At 47.7% G+C, this 16,587-nt stretch overlaps 1 protein-coding gene across 5 annotated transcripts in view; it reads left to right on the plus strand.

The window, feature by feature from the left end:
• DHX32 (DEAH-box helicase 32 (putative)) overlaps positions 1 to 16,587 on the plus strand; it is a 251,606-nt gene that overhangs the window by 119,553 nt on the left and 115,466 nt on the right. For all 5 annotated transcript variants that reach the window (XM_063962228.1, XM_063962230.1, XM_063962229.1 and 2 more), the window contains exon 5: positions 2,560 to 2,805. In XM_063962228.1, the coding sequence (XP_063818298.1) occupies positions 2,560 to 2,805 (246 nt within the window). The remainder of the gene's footprint in view (positions 1 to 2,559; positions 2,806 to 16,587) is intronic.

The raw sequence follows: 16,587 nt of genomic DNA on the forward strand, positions 1-16,587 counted from the left end.
GTCTAGCTGCAGAATGTGCCAATGTTTCTGCAATATCGCTTCAAATTGTAAATGTTGACTGTTGAATTGTGTTATGAAAACTGTTTTATTTTCTGTAATGCTTGTTTTTTGTTTATATTGATACAGTTGTTTCCTGTCCGTCTTTGCAACCTTTTCTATTTCAATATTGAGATATTCTTCTTTATATCCTTTTTCCATGAATTTTTTCTTCATAGTTTGACATTGTTGATGATAAATTTCTGGATGTGTGCAGTTTCTTCGAAGTCTTCTGATGGTTGCTCGTTCGACTGAGTGTATTGTTGCCACTACATTCTTTTGCACAAGAAACCACACAAAAGAATGTAGTGGCAACAATACACTCAGTCGAACGAGCAACCATCACAACAATTGGTTGAAAAACATACCGAATGGGCAATTCAGAAGACTTCGAAGAAACTGCACACATCCAGAAATTTATCATCAACAATGTCAAACTATGAAGAAAAAATTCATGGAAAAAGGATATAAAGAAGAATATCTCAATATTGAAATAGAAAAGGTTGCAAAGACGGACAGGAAACAACTGTATCAATATAAACAAAAAACAAGCATTACAGAAAATAAAACAGTTTTCATAACACAATTCAACAGTCAACATTTACAATTTGAAGCGATATTGCAGAAACATTGGCACATTCTGCAGCTAGACAAACAGTTGAGGCCTTATATAAGGGAAAAACCACAAATAGTATACAAAAAAGCAAAAAATCTTAAACAGAATCTAGTAAAAAGTCATACGCAAATACAAAGAACACATCAAGAAGAAAATAAAGGAAATTTTCATTGTTTATGTTGCCGTCCATGTAAAATCACTGGCAACAAATCTACAAGACCCATTTCTGATTTTATGTCGAACATAACCAAAAAGACATACATTATTAAAGAAAGAATAACATGTGATTCAGAAGGGGTCATTTATCTCCTCTATTGTCCCTGTGGATTCCAATACATCGGACAAACTAAGAGAAAGCTTCGCATACGTATTTCTGAACATATATACAATATAAGTAAAGGACTGGAAACACATAGTGTCTCTAAACATTACAAAGACTGCCATAATAGTGATCCTTCAAGTCTAAAATTTATAGGAATACAAAAAATATTTAAAAACTGGAGAGGAGGAGACATATCCCTCGAATTAAGAAAAAAAGAAACCAAGTGGATTTATCTCATGAAGACTTTACAACCAGAAGGACTAAATGTAGAAATAGACATAAATGCTTTTTTATTAGACGATTAATTCATTATAATTTATTCACACTTATTATTTGAACGCCATACCTGTAATTTTAAGGTAATAATTATTTTTACCCTATTGATAACATAGGGGCACATGGTTACCGCTTTTTATCAACAACTTCCTTTTGGGACATTTCCTGTTTTTAATCAAATCCTAATAAAGTTTTTATAGTATATAAAGGAAGTTAAATCAACAAATGACATCCTAGTTAAAGGGTTCTTTGACCCGAAACGCGTTGGACATTGAGGTGCAGGAACAGAGGACATTAATCAGTGAACGCAAACACTGATATGCTGAGACACTTGTCACGCCGCAAGAGGACTACGGAGGTGAAGTAGCCGATACAGCGGGAGAGACGGGACAAAAGCTACCCACGGCGTATGCCGATGCACGCCGTAGCAACAAGCTACAAGCCACAAAAAAGGTATTAGGGATAGCAGGGATAGCATTACCCGTTGAAAGAACTGTCCGGCAATTTTGACTGATTGAGAAACAATATCAATCACCTCTGCCCCACCACCTTTTCAAAAGAGCTTAAACATTTATTACTAACCATTTTATTTGCAGGTATGTGCGTTCATTACACATATTAATTAAGCGCTCCATTTTTCTTGTTTTATTTTTGGTGATTAATATAAAGGGAGCTGCTATATATACATATACACAAGCGCGGCTAATACCTCACTAATTTATTGTGTAAGACTGCTGTAGTGACATAGGGAACCATTCTTGCACCTGGCCAGTCCTCTCCCGCTGATGTAACAGAATCGGAGGGACCAACTTTAACTATATGCCAATGTCACTGAATAGTAGAAGCCAATGCACGAAATTGTTGCGTTCCGTGGTCACCAAGAGCAGTGTAGTATGTCATTACGTTACGTAAAAATGCGAAACTGAAATTGAATACATTAATCAGACATTTTGTGCCCCCCCCCCCATATAGGGGGGTCCAAAACTGGTTTACTTAAATAAAACTTTTTTTATTATTTTCGGGGGGTGAAGGATTTAGAACAGAATATGCATGTATTGTTAGCTCGTAAGAGCAGGGACTTCTTTCCTCATGTGCCTTTCCTTTTCTTACTTACACTATCTTATACTCCCCTTGATGGCAACTAACCCCGGGTTTTCTATACCTGTCCTATATTGTCTTGTGCTGTAAGTGCTGTTTTCTTGTTTGCACAATGATTATGTACTGTGTAATTGGGCGCTGCGGATCCCTTGTGGCGCCATATAAATTAAGAATAATAATTGTTGATTTATGGTGTGTTACTGATACCTAGGAAATAAGAAAGGCCTATGAGATGATCCATCAGGAAGCCTTGCACATGGGTCCGGAGTTAGGTGAATTGCGTCCCATCGCGCTGTATCCTCATCAGAGTCTCCCACATTACCTGCCGTACGAGGGGCTAGAATACAGCGCCAGCGACAGCAAGAGGAAAGTGGTGTTAACGACCAGTCTTGGCGAGTCCCTGATCTGGATGAGCAACGTTCACTTTGTCATCGATGTTGGATTGGAGAAGCGGAAGGTAAATACTGTATACTTTGCTTCATCCTTTTCCTACTGCTGTTTCCAAAGCAAATCTCTAAACCCAGAATAGTCCATCCGAAATAAAGGCTGACTAAAGTGTTCTTTTCATAGGCATAAAGCTTTCATCCTGGCCAGGTCTTTTATTTGTGCGCTGTGCAAATATTGTCTTCCGTGCCCGAAAGCTGCATTGATTTCCTGCCATGAAAATAGATGTGTGCTAGCGCTTGGATTGGCATTCCTGTTTGCAGCTTCTAAATAATAACGCTTAGGGCAGCTAAAGAAATTTTATATATATATATATATATATATATATATATATATATATATATATATATATATATATTTCTCTAACGTCCTAGTGGATGCTGGGGACTCCGTAAGGACCATGGGGATAGACGGGCTCCGCAAGAGACATGGGCACTTTAAGAAAGAATTTAGGTTCTGGTGTGCTCTGGCTCCTCCCTCTATGCCCCTCCTCCAGACCTCAGTTTGATACTGTGTCCAGACGAGCTGGGTGCTTTTCAGTGAGCTCTCCTGAGTTTGCTGAGAGAAAGTATTTTGTTAGGTTTTTTTATTTTCAGGGAGCTCTGCTGGCAACAGACTCCCTGCATCGAGGGACAGAGGGGAGAGAAGCAGCCCTACTCTCTGAAGATAGGTCCTGCTTCTTAGGCTACTGGACACCATTCGCTCCAGAGGTATCGTACACAGGATCTCACCCTCGCCGTCCGATCCCAGAGCCGCGCCGCCGTCCCCCTTGCAGAGCCGGAAGACAGAAGCCGGGTGAGTATGAGAAGCAAAGAAGACTCCGTTCTTCACTGAGGTAACGCACAGCACTGCAGCTGTGCGCCATTGCTCCCACACACTTCACATACTCCGGTCACTGTAAGGGTGCAGGGCGCAGGGGGGGCGCCCTGGGCAGCAATTGGGACCTCTTTGGCAAAAGTTTAGCATATATACAGTTGGGCACTGTATATATGTATGAACCCCCGCCAAAAATTGTACATTTAAGCGGGACAGGAGCCCGCCGCTGAGGGGGCGGGGCTTCTTCCTCAGCACTCACCAGCGCCATTTTTTCTCCACAGCTCCGCTGAGAGGAAGCTCCCCAGGCTCTCCCCTGCAGATACACGGTAGAAGAGGGTAAAAAGAGAGGGGGGGCACATAATTAGGCGCAAAAATCAATATAAACAGCAGCTACTGGGTTAACATTAAGTTACTGTGTTATTCCTGGGTTTATAGCGCTGGGGTGTGTGCTGGCATACTCTCTCTCTGTCTCTCCAAAGGGCCTTGTGGGGGAACTGTCTTCAAAAAGGGCATTCCCTGTGTGTGTGGTGTGTCGGTACGCTTGTGTCGACATGTTTGACGAGGAAGGCTATGTGGAAACAGAGCGGGAGCAAATGAATGTGGTGTCGGCGCCGACGCCTGATTGGATGGATATGTGGAAGGTTTTAAATGATAATGTTAATTCCTTGCATAAAAGGTTAGAAAAAGCTGAAGCCTCAGGACAGTCAGGGTCTCAACCCGTGCCTGATCCTATGTCGCAGAGGCCGTCAGGGTCTCAGAAGCACCCACTATCCCAAATTGTTGACACAGATACCGACATGGATTCTGACTCCAGCGTCGATTACGATGATGCAAAGTTACAGCCTAAATTGGCTAAATCCATCCGTTATATGATTATAGCAATTAAGGATGTGTTGCATATCACAGAGGAAACCCCAGTCCCTGACAAGAGGGTGCATATGTATGGGGAAAAGAAACCGGAGGTAACCTTTCCCCCCTCACACAAGCTAAATGAGTTATGTGAAAAGGCTTGGGAATCTCCAAATAAAAAACTGCAGATTTCCAAAAGGATTATTATGGCGTATCCTTTCCCGCCAACGGACAGGTTACGCTGGGAATCCTCCCCTAAGGTGGACAAAGCTTTAACACGCTTATCCAAGAAGGTAGCCCTGCCGTCACAGGCTACCCTCAAAGATGCTGCGGATCGCAAACAGGAGGTTACCCTGAAGTCCATTTATACACATTCGGGTACCTTGCTGAGGCCATCGATCGCGTCGGCCTGGGTGTGTAGTGCTGTAGCAGCATGGACGGATACCTTATCTGAGGAAATTGAGACCTTAAACAAGGATACTGTATTATCGACCTTGGGGCATATTAAAGACGCTGTCCTTTATATGAGAGATGCTCAAAGAGACATTAGTCTGCTGGGTTCTAGAATAAATTCTATGTCAACTTCTGCCAGAAGGGTCCTGTGGACTCGGCAATGGACAGGTGATGCCGACTCAAAAAGGCATATGGAGGTTTTACCTTACAAGAGTGAGGAATTGTTTGGGGAGGGTCTCTCGGACCTGGTCTCCACAGCTACTGCTGGAAAGTCAAATTTTTTGCCATATGTTTCCTCACAGCCTAAGAGAGCACCGTATTATCAAATGCAGTCCTTTCGATCACAGAAAAACAAGAAAGTCCAAGGTGCGTCCTTTCTTGCCAGAGGCAGGGGCAGAGGAAAGAAGCTGCACAACACAGCTAGTTCCCAGGAACAGAAGTCCTCCCCGGCCTCTACAAAATCCACCGCATGACGCTGGGGCTCCACAGGCAGAGCTAGGCCCGGTGGGGGCACGTCTTCGAAATTTCAGCCACAAGTGGGTTCACTCCCAGTTGGATCCCTGGGCAATAGATATTGTGTCTCAGGGATACAAGCTGGAATTCGAGGAGATGCCCCCTCACCGATACCTCAAATCGGCCCTCCCAGCTTCCCCCCACGAGAGGGAAATAGTGTTAACTGCAATTCACAAATTGTATCTTCAATAGGTGGTGGTCAAGGTTCCCCTCCTTCAACAAGGAAGGGGTTATTATTCGACCATGTTTGTAGTACCGAAACCGGACGGTTCGGTCAGACCCATATTGAAGTTAAAATCCCTGAACATGTACCTGAAAAGGTTCCGGTTCAAGATGGAATCGCTGAGAGCGGTCATGGCAAACCTGGAAGGGGGGGGATTTTATGCTGTCTCTGGACATAAAGGATGCATACCTTCGTGTCCCCATTTATCCACCTCATCAGGCGTACCTCAGATTTGTGGTACAGGATTGTCATTACCAATTTCAGACGTTGCCGTTTGGTCTCTCCACGGCTCCGAGAATATTTACCAAGGTAATGGCGGAAATGATGGTACTCCTGCAGAAGCAAGGGGTCACAATTATCCCATACTTGGACGATCTCCTCATAAAAGCGAGGTCAGAGAGCAGTTGCTGATCAGCGTAGCACGTTCTCTGGAAGTGTTACGGCAACACGGCTGGATTCTAAATATTCCAAAGTCGCAGTTGATTCCTAAGACTCGTCTGCCTTTCCTGGGCATGATTCTGGACACAGACCAGAAAAGGGTTTATCTCCCGATAGAGAAAGCTCAGGAACTCATGACACTGGTCAGAAACCTATTAAAACCAAAACAGGTGTCAGTGCATCACTGCACTCGAGTCCTGGGAAAGATGGTGGCATCATACGAGGCCATTCCCTTCGGCAGGTTCCATGCGAGGACCTTTCAATGGGACTTACTGGACAAATGGTCCGGATCACATCTTCAGATGCATTGGTTAATCGCCCTATCCCCCAGGGCCAGGGTGTCTCTCCTGTGGTGGCTGCAGAGTGCTCACCTTCTCGAGGGCCGCAGATTCGGCATTCAGGACTGGGTCCTGGTGACCACGGATGCAAGCCTCCGAGGGTGGGGAGCAGTCACACAGGGAAGAAATTTCCAAGGTCTGTGGTCAAGTCAGGAGACTTGCCTTCACATCAACATCCTGGAACTAAGGGCCATATACAACGCCCTACGTCAAGCGGAGACCCTGCTTCGCGACCAACCGGTTCTGATTCAGTCAGACAACATCACCGCTGTGGCTCATGTAAACCGACAAGGCGGCACAAGGAGCAGGGTGGCAATGGCGGAAGCCACCAGAATTCTTCGCTGGGCGGAGAATCACGTAAGCGCACTGTCAGCAGTGTTCATCCCGGGAGTGGACAACTGGGAAGCAGACTTCCTCAGCAGGCACAACCTCCACCCGGGAGAGTGGGGACTTCATCAAGAAGTCTTCACGCAGATTGCAAGTCGGTGGGAACTGCCACAGGTGGACATGATGGCATCCCGCCTCAACAAAAAGCTACAGAGGTATTGCGCCAGGTCAAGAGACCCTCAGGCGATAGCTGTGGACGCACTGGTGACACCGTGGGTGTTACAGTCGGTCTATGTATTTCCTCCTCTTCCTCTCATACCCAAGATGCTGAGAATCATAAGAAAAAGAGGAGTGAGAACAATACTCATTGTTCCGGATTGGCCAAGAAGGACTTGGTATCCAGATCTGCAAGAAATGCTCACAGAGGAACTGTGGCCTCTTCCTCTAAGACAGGACTTGTTGCAACAGGGGCCCTGTCTGTTCCAAGACTTACCGCGGCTACGTTTGACGGCATGGCGGTGGAACGCCAGATCCTAGCAGAGAAAGGCATTCCGGATGAGGTTATTCCTACGCTGATAATGGCTAGGAAGGACGTGACAGCTCAACATTATCACCGTATATGGCGAAAATATGTTGCTTGGTGTGAGGCCAGGAATGCCCCTAAGGAGGAATTTCAGCTGGGCCGTTTCCTTCACTTCCTACAGTCAGGAGTGACTTTGGGCCTATAATTGGGTTCCATTAAGGTCCAGATTTCGGCCCTATCCATTTTCTTTCAAAAAGAGCTGGCTTCTCTACCTGAAGTTCAGACGTTTGTAAAGGGAGTGCTGCATATTCAGCCCCCTTTTGTGCCTCCAGTGGCACCTTGGGATCTTAACGTGGTGTTGAGTTTCCTGAAATCCCACTGGTTTGAACCACTCAAAACGGTGGAATTGAAATATCTCACATGGAAGGTGGTCATGCTACTAGCCTTGGCTTCGGCTAGGCGTGTGTCAGAATTGGCGGCTTTGTCACATAAAAGCCCCTATCTGGTTTTCCATGCGGATAGAGCAGAATTGAGGTCCCGTCCACAATTCCTGCCGAAAGTGGTTTCATCTTTTCATATAAACCAACCTATTGTGGTGCCTGTGGCTACTACTGACTTGGAGGATTCCGAGTTGCTTGATGTGGTCAGGGCTTTGAAGGTTTATGTAGCCAGAACGGCTAGGGTCAGGAAAACAGAGTCTCTTAGTTTATCCTGTATGCTTCCAACAAGCTTGGTGCTCCTGCTTCAAAGCAAACTATTGCTCGCTGGATCTGTAACACGATTCAGCAGGTCATTCTGCGGCTGGATTGCCGCTGCCAAAATCAGTTAAGGCCCATTCCACTAGGAAGGTGGGCTCTTCTTGGGCGGCTGCCCGAGGGGTCTCGGCATTACAGCTGTGCCGAGCGGTTACTTGGTCAGGTTCAAACACTTTTGCAAAGTTCTATAAGTTTGATACCCTGGCTGAGGAGGACCTTGTGTTTGCTCAATCGGTGCTGCAGACTCATCCGCACTCTCCCGCCCGTTTGGGAGCTTTGGTATAATCCCCATGGTCCTTACGGAGTCCCCAGCATCCACTAGAACGTTAGAGAAAATAAGATTTTACTCACCGGTAAATCTATTTCTCGTAGTCCGTAGTGGATGCTGGTCGCCCGTCCCAGGGCCCTCATTCCGAGTTGTTCGCTCGCAAGCTGCATTTAGCAGCATTGCACACGCTAAGCCGCCGCCTACTGGGAGTGAATTTTTAGCTTAACAAAATTGCAAACGAAAGATTCTCAAAATTGCGATTACAAATTTCTAAGCAGTTTCTGAGTAGCTCGACACTTACTCTGCCACTGCGATCAGTTCAGTCAGTTTCGTTCCTGGTTTGACGTCACAAACACACCCAGCGTTCGCCCAGGCACTCCCCCGTTTCTCCAGCCACTCCCGCGTTTTTCCCAGAAACGGCAGCGTTTTTTCACACACTCCCATAAAACGGCAAGTTTCCGCCCAGAAACACCCACTTCCTGTCAATCACATTACGATCACCAGAACGAAGAAAAAACCTTGTAATGCCGTGAGTAAAATACCAAACTTCTTGGCAAATTTACTTGGCGCAGTCGCAGTGCGAACATTGCGCATGCGCAATTAGCGGAAAATCGATGCGATGCGAAGAAAATTACCGAGCGAACAACTCGGAATGAGGGCCCAAGTGCGGACTTCTTCTGTAATACTTGTATATAGTTATTGCTGCAATAAGGGTTATGTTATAGTTGCATCAGGGTTGTACTGATGCTCTGTTGTTGTTCATACTGTTGACTGGATAATGTTATCACAAGTTATTTTTTATGTGGTAACATTTTGTCTATTGCAATACCCTTTTGCGAGTATTTCCTTCTTAAACCTATTGGCAAGCTGTCCTTCACGGTTTATGATCCGGTAGTCCTTCTGTGCATGTCCGGCGGTCGGCCAGTGCATGCTCGAGCTGCGGGGGGACACTGGGAGGGATCCTATTGGATCCCTCTCGGTGAAGTCTACAATAAGTTGCCCAATACTTGCCTACTCTCCTGGAAGCTGCGGGCTCCCGTTTTTTGAGGTAGCCCCCCGCACCCCCGGAAGAGTAGGCATGTCTCCCGCATCCTGTTCGCACCCTAGTGATGCGGGCAGGACGGAGAGATAATCCCCCGTATTCGTGTGTCCGCGGGGTGGGGAAGGAGTTAAAATGATGCAAATCGCGTCATTTTAGCCCCTTCCGTGGACCCGCAAATTGTGGGTTTTTTTCTGATGTGGGGGCGGGGCTTGATTATGTCACAGAGCCCCCCCTCTCCCAAAGTCTCCTGCAGTGTATCCCCTCCAGGCTTCTCCCGGAGAGGAGAAATTGAAAGTAGGCAAGTATGAGTTGCCCATAGGCTTCTATTAGGCGTGAGGCGGTTGATAGATAGACCTATAAAAGATACGGTCATTCAGTCGACACCATATGGGTGACAGTCAGAAGACCGACAGGGTCAACACATGTTTTAGGGTTTTCTCATGCGTTTAAAACTTTTTCTCTGACGTCCTAGTGGATGCTGGGAACTCCGTAAGGACCATGGGGAATAGACGGGCTCCGCAGGAGACTGGGCACTCTAAAAGAAAGATTAGGTACTATCTGGTGTGCACTGGCTCCTCCCTCTATGCCACTCCTCCAGACCTCAGTTAGATTTCTGTGCCCGGCCCGAGCTGGTTGCACTCTAGGGGCTCTCCTGAGCTCCTAGAAAGAAAGTATATATTAGGTTTTTTTATTTTACAGTGAGACCTGCTGGTAACAGGCTCACTGCAACGAGGGACTAAGGGGAGAAGAAGCGAACCTACCTGCTTGCAGCTAGCTTGGGCTTCTTAGGCTACTGGACACCATTAGCTCCAGAGGGATCGACCGCAGGACCCGTCCTTGGTGTTCGTTCCCGGAGCCGCGCCGCCGTCCCCCTTACAGAGCCAGAAGCATGAAGATGGTCCGGAAAATCGGCGGCAGAAGACTTCAGTCTTCACCAAGGTAGCGCACAGCACTGCAGCTGTGCGCCATTGCTCCTCATACACACTTCACACTCCGGTCACTGAGGGTACAGGGCGCTGGGGGGGGGCGCCCTGAGCAGCAATAAAAACACCTTGGCTGGCAAAATAATCACAATATATAGCCCCAGAGGCTATATATGTGATAATTACCCCTGCCAGAATCCATAAAAAAGCGGGAGAAAAGTCAGCGAAAAAGGGGCGGAGCTATCTCCCTCGGCACACTGGCGCCATTTTCTCTTCACAGTGTAGCTGGAAGACAGCTCCCCAGGCTCTCCCCTGTAGTGTTCAGGCTCAAAGGGTTAAAAAGAGAGGGGGGGCACTAAATTTAGGCGCAATATTGTTTATACAAGCAGCTATTGGGGAAAATTCACTCAGTGATAGTGTTTATCCCTACATTATATAGCGCTCTGGTGTGTGCTGGCATACTCTCTCTCTCTGTCTCCCCAAAGGGCTGTGTGGGGTCCTGTCCTCAGTCAGAGCATTCCCTGTGTGTGTGCGGTGTGTCGGTACGGCTGTGTCGACATGTTTGATGAGGAGGCTTATGTGGAGGCGGAGCAGATGCCGATAAATGGGATGTCGCCCCCTGTGGGCCGACACCAGAGTGGATGGATAGGTGGAAGGTATTAACCGACAGTGTCAACTCCTTACATAAAAGGCTGGATGACGTAACAGCTATGGGACAGCCGGCTTCTCAGCCCGCGCCTGCCCATGCGTCTCAAAGGCCATCAGGGGCTCAAAAACGCCCGCTCTCTCAGATGGCAGACACAGATGTCGACACGGAGTCTGACTCCAGTGTCGACGAGGTTGAGACATATACACAATCCACTAGGAACATCCGTTACATGATCCCGGCAATAAAAAATGTGTTACACATTTCTGACATTAACCCAAGTACCACTAAAAAAGGGTTTTATGTGTGGGGAGAAAAAGCAGGCAGTGTTTTGTTCCCCCATCAAATGAGTGAATGAAGTGTGAAAAAGCGTGGGTTCCCTCGATAAGAAACTGGTAATTTCTAAAAAGTTACTGATGGCGTACCCTTTCCCGCCAGAGGATAAGTTACGCTGGGAGATATCCCCTAGGGTGGATAAGGCGCTCACACGTTTGTCAAAAAAGGTGGCACTGCCGTCTTAGGATACGGCCACTTTGAAGGTACCTGCTGATAAATAGCAGGAGGCTATCCTGAAGTCTGTATTTACACACTCGGGTACTAGACTGAGACCTGCAGATAGTGCTGCTGCAGCGTGGTCTGTAACCCTGTCAAACAGGGATACTATTTTGCGAACATAAGACGTCGTCTTATATATGAGGGATGCACAGAGGGATATTTTGCCGGCTGGCATCCAGAATTAATGCAATGTCCATTCTGTCAGGAGGGTATGAGAGACCCGACACTGGACAGGTGATGCTGACTTTAAAAGGCACATAGAGCCTTATAAGGGTGAGGAATTGTTTGGGGATGGTCTCTGGGACCGCGTATCCACAGCAACAGCTGGGAAGAAAAATTTTTACCTCAGGTTTCCTCACAGCCTAAGAAAAGCACTGTATTATCAGGTACAGTCCTTTCGGCTTCAGAAAAGCAAGCGGGTCAAAGGCGCTTCCTTTCTACACAGAGACGAGGGAAGAGGGAAAAAGCTGCACCAGTCAGCCAGTTCCCAGAATCAAAATTCTTCCTCCGCTTCCTCTGAGTCCAACGCATGACGCGGGGGCTCCACAGGCGTAGCCAGGTACGGTGGGGGGCCGCCTCAAAAATTTCAGCGATCAGTGGGCTCGCTCACAGGTGGATCCCTGGATCCTTCAAGTAGTATCTCAGGGGTACAAGCTGGAATTCGAGGCGTCTCCCCCCCGCCGTTTCCTCAAATCTGCCTTGCCGACAACTCCCTCAGGCAGGGAGGCTGTGCTAGAGGCAATTCACAAGCTGTATTCCCAGCAGGTGATAGTCAAGGTGCCCCTACTTCAACAAGGACGGGGTTACTATTCCACACTGTTTGTGGTACCGAAACCGGACGGTTCGGTGAGACCCATTTTAAATTTGAAATCCTTGAACACATACATAAAAAAATTCAAGTTCAAGATGGAATCGCTCAGGGCGGTTATTGCAAGCCTGGAGGAGGGGGATTACATGGTATCCCTGGACATCAAGGATGCTTACCTACATGTCCCCATTTACCATCCTCACCAGGAGTACCTCAGATTTGTGGTACAGGATTGCCATTACCAATTCCAAACACTGCCGTTTGGACTGTCCACGGCACCGAGGGTCTTTACCAAGGTAATGGCAGAAATGATGATACTCCTTCGAAAAAAGGGAGTTTTAATTATCCCGTACTTGGACGATCTCCTTATAAAGGCGAGGTCCAAGGAGCAGTTGTTGGTCGGAGTAGCACTATCTCGGGAAGTGCTACAACAGCACGGATGGATTCTATACATTCCAAAGTCACAGCTGGTTCCTACCACACGCCTACTGTTCCTGGGGATGGTTCTGGACACAGAACAGAAAAAAAGTGTTTCTCCTGCAGGAGAAAGCCAAGGAGCTGTCATCTCTAGTCAGAGACCTCCTGAAAACAAAAACAGGTATCGGTGCATCACTGCACACGAGTCCTGGGAAAAATGGTAGCTTCTTACGAAGCAAAATTCCAGTCGGCAGGTTCCATACAAGAACCTTTTAGTGGGACCTCTTGGACAAGTGGTCGGGATCGCATCTTCAGATGCATCGGCTGATAACCCTGTCTCCAAGGACCAGGGTATCTCTACTGTGGTGGCTGCAGAGTGCTCATCTTCAAGAGGGCCGCAGATTCGGCATACAGGACTGGGTCCTGGTAACCACGGATGCCAGCCTTCGAGGCTGGGGGGCAGTCACACAGGGAAGAAATTTCCATGGACTTTGGTCAAGTCAGGAGTCGTCCCAACACATAAATATTCTGGAACTGAGGGCCATTTACAATGCCCTAAGTCTGGCAAGGCCTCTGCTTCAAAACCAGCCGGTACTGATCCAATCAGACAACATCACGGCAGTCGCCCATGTAAACCGACAGGGCGGCACAAGAAGCAGGATGGCGATGGCAGAAGCCACAAGGATTCTCCGATGGGCGGAAAATCACGTCTTAGCACTGTCAGCAGTGTTCATTCCGGGAGTGGACAACTGGGAAGCAGACTTCCTCAGCAGACACGACCGACACCCGGGAGAGTGGGGACTTCATCCAGAAGTCTTCCAACTGTTGGGAAACCGTTGGGAAAGGCCACAGGTGGACATGATGGCGTCCCGCCTAAACAAAAAACTAGATATTGCGCCAGGTCAAGGGACCCTCAGGCAATAGCTGTGGACGCTCTAGTGACACCGTGGGTGTACCAGACGGTTTATGTATTCCCTCCTCTGCCTCTCATACCAAAGGTACTGAGAATAATAAGAAAACGAGGAGTAAGAACGATACTCGTGGTTCCGGATGGGCCAAGAAGAGCTTGGTACCCAGAACTTACAGAAATAATATCAGAGGACCCATGGCCTCTACCGCTCAGACAGGATCTGCTACAGCAGGGGCCCTGTCTGTTCCAAGACTTACCGCGGCTGCGTTGGACGGCATGGCGGTTGAATTCCGGATCCTAAAGCAAAAGGGCATTCCGGAGGAAGTCATTCCTACGCTGATAAAAGCCAGGAAAGAAGTAACCGCAAACCATTATCACCGTATTTGGCGAAAATATGTTGCGTGGTGTGAGGCCAGGAAGGCCCCAACAGAGGAATTTCAGCTGGGTCGTTTTCTGCACTTCCTACAGTCGGGAGTGACTATGGGCCTAAAATTGGGTTCCATTAAGGTCCAGATTTCGGCTCTGTCGATTTTCTTCCAGGAAGGACTGGCTTCACTGCCTGAAGTTCAGACTTTTGTAAAGGGAGTGCTACATATTCAGCCCCCCTTTTGTGCCTCCTGTGGCACCGTGGGATCTCAACGTGGTGTTGAGTTTCCTGAAATCACATTGGTTTGAGCCACTTAAAACTGTGGATCTGAAATATCTCACGTGGAAAGTGGTCATGTTATTGGCCTTGGCTTCGGCCAGGCGTGTGTCAGAATTGGCGGCTTTGTCATGTAAAAGCCCTTATCTGATTTTCCATATGGATAGGGCAGAATTGAGGACTCGTCCCCAGTTTCTCCCTAAGGTGGTATCAGCCTTTCATTTGAACCAACCTATTGTAGTGCCTGCGGCTACTAGGGACTTGGAAGATTCCAAGTTACTGGACGTAGTCAGGGCCTTAAAAATTTATATTTCCAGGACGGCTGGAGTCAGGAAAACCGACTCGCTTTTTATCCTGTATACACCCAACAAAATAGGTGCTCCTGCTTCTAAGCAGACTATTGCTCGCTGGATTTGTAGCACAATTCAGCTGGCGCATTCTGCGGCTGGATTGCCGCATCCTAAATCAGTAAAAGCCCATTCCACAAGGAAGGTGGGCTCATCTTGGGCGGCTGCCCGAGGGGTCTCGGCTTTACAACTTTGCCGAGCTGCAACTTGGTCAGGGGCAAACACGTTTGCAAAATTCTACAAATTTGATACCCTGGCTGAGGAGGACCTTGAGTTCTCTCATTCGGTGCTGCAGAGTCATCCGCACTCTCCCGCCCGTTTGGGAGCTTTGGTATAATCCCCATGGTCCTTACGGAGTTCCCAGCATCCACTAGGACGTCAGAGAAAATAAGATTTTACTCACCGGTAAATCTATTTCTCGTAGTCCGTAGTGGATGCTGGGCGCCCATCCCAAGTGCGGATTGTCTGCAATACTTGTTTATAGTTATTGCCTAACTAAAGGGTTATTGTTGAGCCATCTGTTGAGAGGCTCAGTTATATTTCATACTGTTAACTGGGTATAGTATCACGAGTTATACGGTGTGATTGGTGTGGCTGGTATGAGTCTTACCCGGGATTCAAAATCCTTCCTTATTGTGTCAGCTCTTCCGGGCACAGTATCCTAACTGAGGTCTGGAGGAGGGGCATAGAGGGAGGAGCCAGTGCACACCAGATAGTACCTAATCTTTCTTTTAGAGTGCCCAGTCTCCTGCGGAGCCCGTCTATTCCCCATGGTCCTTACGGAGTTCCCAGCATCCACTACGGACTACGAGAAATAGATTTACCGGTGAGTAAAATCTTATTTCTCTGACGTCCTAGTGGATGCTGGGAACTCCGTAAGGACCATGGGGAATAGCGGCTCCGCAGGAGACTGGGCACAAAAAGTAAAAGCTTTAGACTAGCTGGTGTGCACTGGCTCCTCCCCCTATGACCCTCCTCCAAGCCTCAGTTAGATTTTTGTGCCCGAACGAGAAGGGTGCAAGCTAGGTGGCTCTCCTGAGCTGCTTAGAAGTAAAAGTTTAAATAGGTTTTTTATTTTCAGTGAGTCCTGCTGGCAACAGGCTCACTGCATCGTGGGACTAAGGGGAGAAGAAGCGAACTCACCTGACTGCAGAGTGGATTGGGCTTCTTGGCTACTGGACATTAGCTCCAGAGGGACGATCACAGGTTCAGCCTGGATGGGTCCCGGAGCCGCGCCGCCGGCCCCCTTACAGAGCCAGAAGAGCGAAGAGGTCCGGAGAAAGCGGCGGCAGAAGACGTTCCTGTCTTCAAATAAGGTAGCGCACAGCACTGCAGCTGTGCGCCATTGCTCTCAGCACACTTCACACTCCGGTCACTGAGGGTGCAGGGCGCTGGGGGGGAGCACCCTGAGACGCAATAAAAACGATATAAAAACCTTATATGGCTAAGAAAAATGCATCACATATAGCTCCTGGGCTATATGGATGCATTTATCCCCTGCCAGTTTCCTGAAAAAAGCGGGAGAAAAGGCCGCCGTGAAGGGGGCGGAGCCTTTCTCCTCAGCACACAAGCGCCATTTTCTTTCACAGCTCCGCTGGAAGGACGGGTCCCTGACTCTCCCCTGCAGTCCTGCACTACAGAAACAGGGTAAAACAGAGAGGGGGGCACTATTGGCAGCTAATATATAAATACAGCAGCTATAACAGGGAGTAACACTTATATAAGGTTATCCCTGTATATATATAGCGCTCTGGTGTGTGCTGGCAAACTCTACCTTTGTCTCCCCAAAGGGCTAGTGGGGTCCTGTCCTCTATCAGAGCATTCCCTGTGTGTGTGCTGGGTGTCGGTACGATTGTGTCGACATGTATGAGGAGGAAAATGATGTGGAAGCAGAGCAATTGCCTGTGTTAGTGATGTCACCCCCTAGGGAGTCGACACCTGACTGGATGGTAGTAATTAAAGAATTACATGACAATGTCAGCACTTTGCAAAAAACTGTTG

Source organism: Pseudophryne corroboree, chromosome 3, assembly GCF_028390025.1.
Source record: "Pseudophryne corroboree isolate aPseCor3 chromosome 3, aPseCor3.hap2, whole genome shotgun sequence".
Lineage (NCBI taxonomy): Eukaryota > Metazoa > Chordata > Amphibia > Anura > Myobatrachidae > Pseudophryne > Pseudophryne corroboree.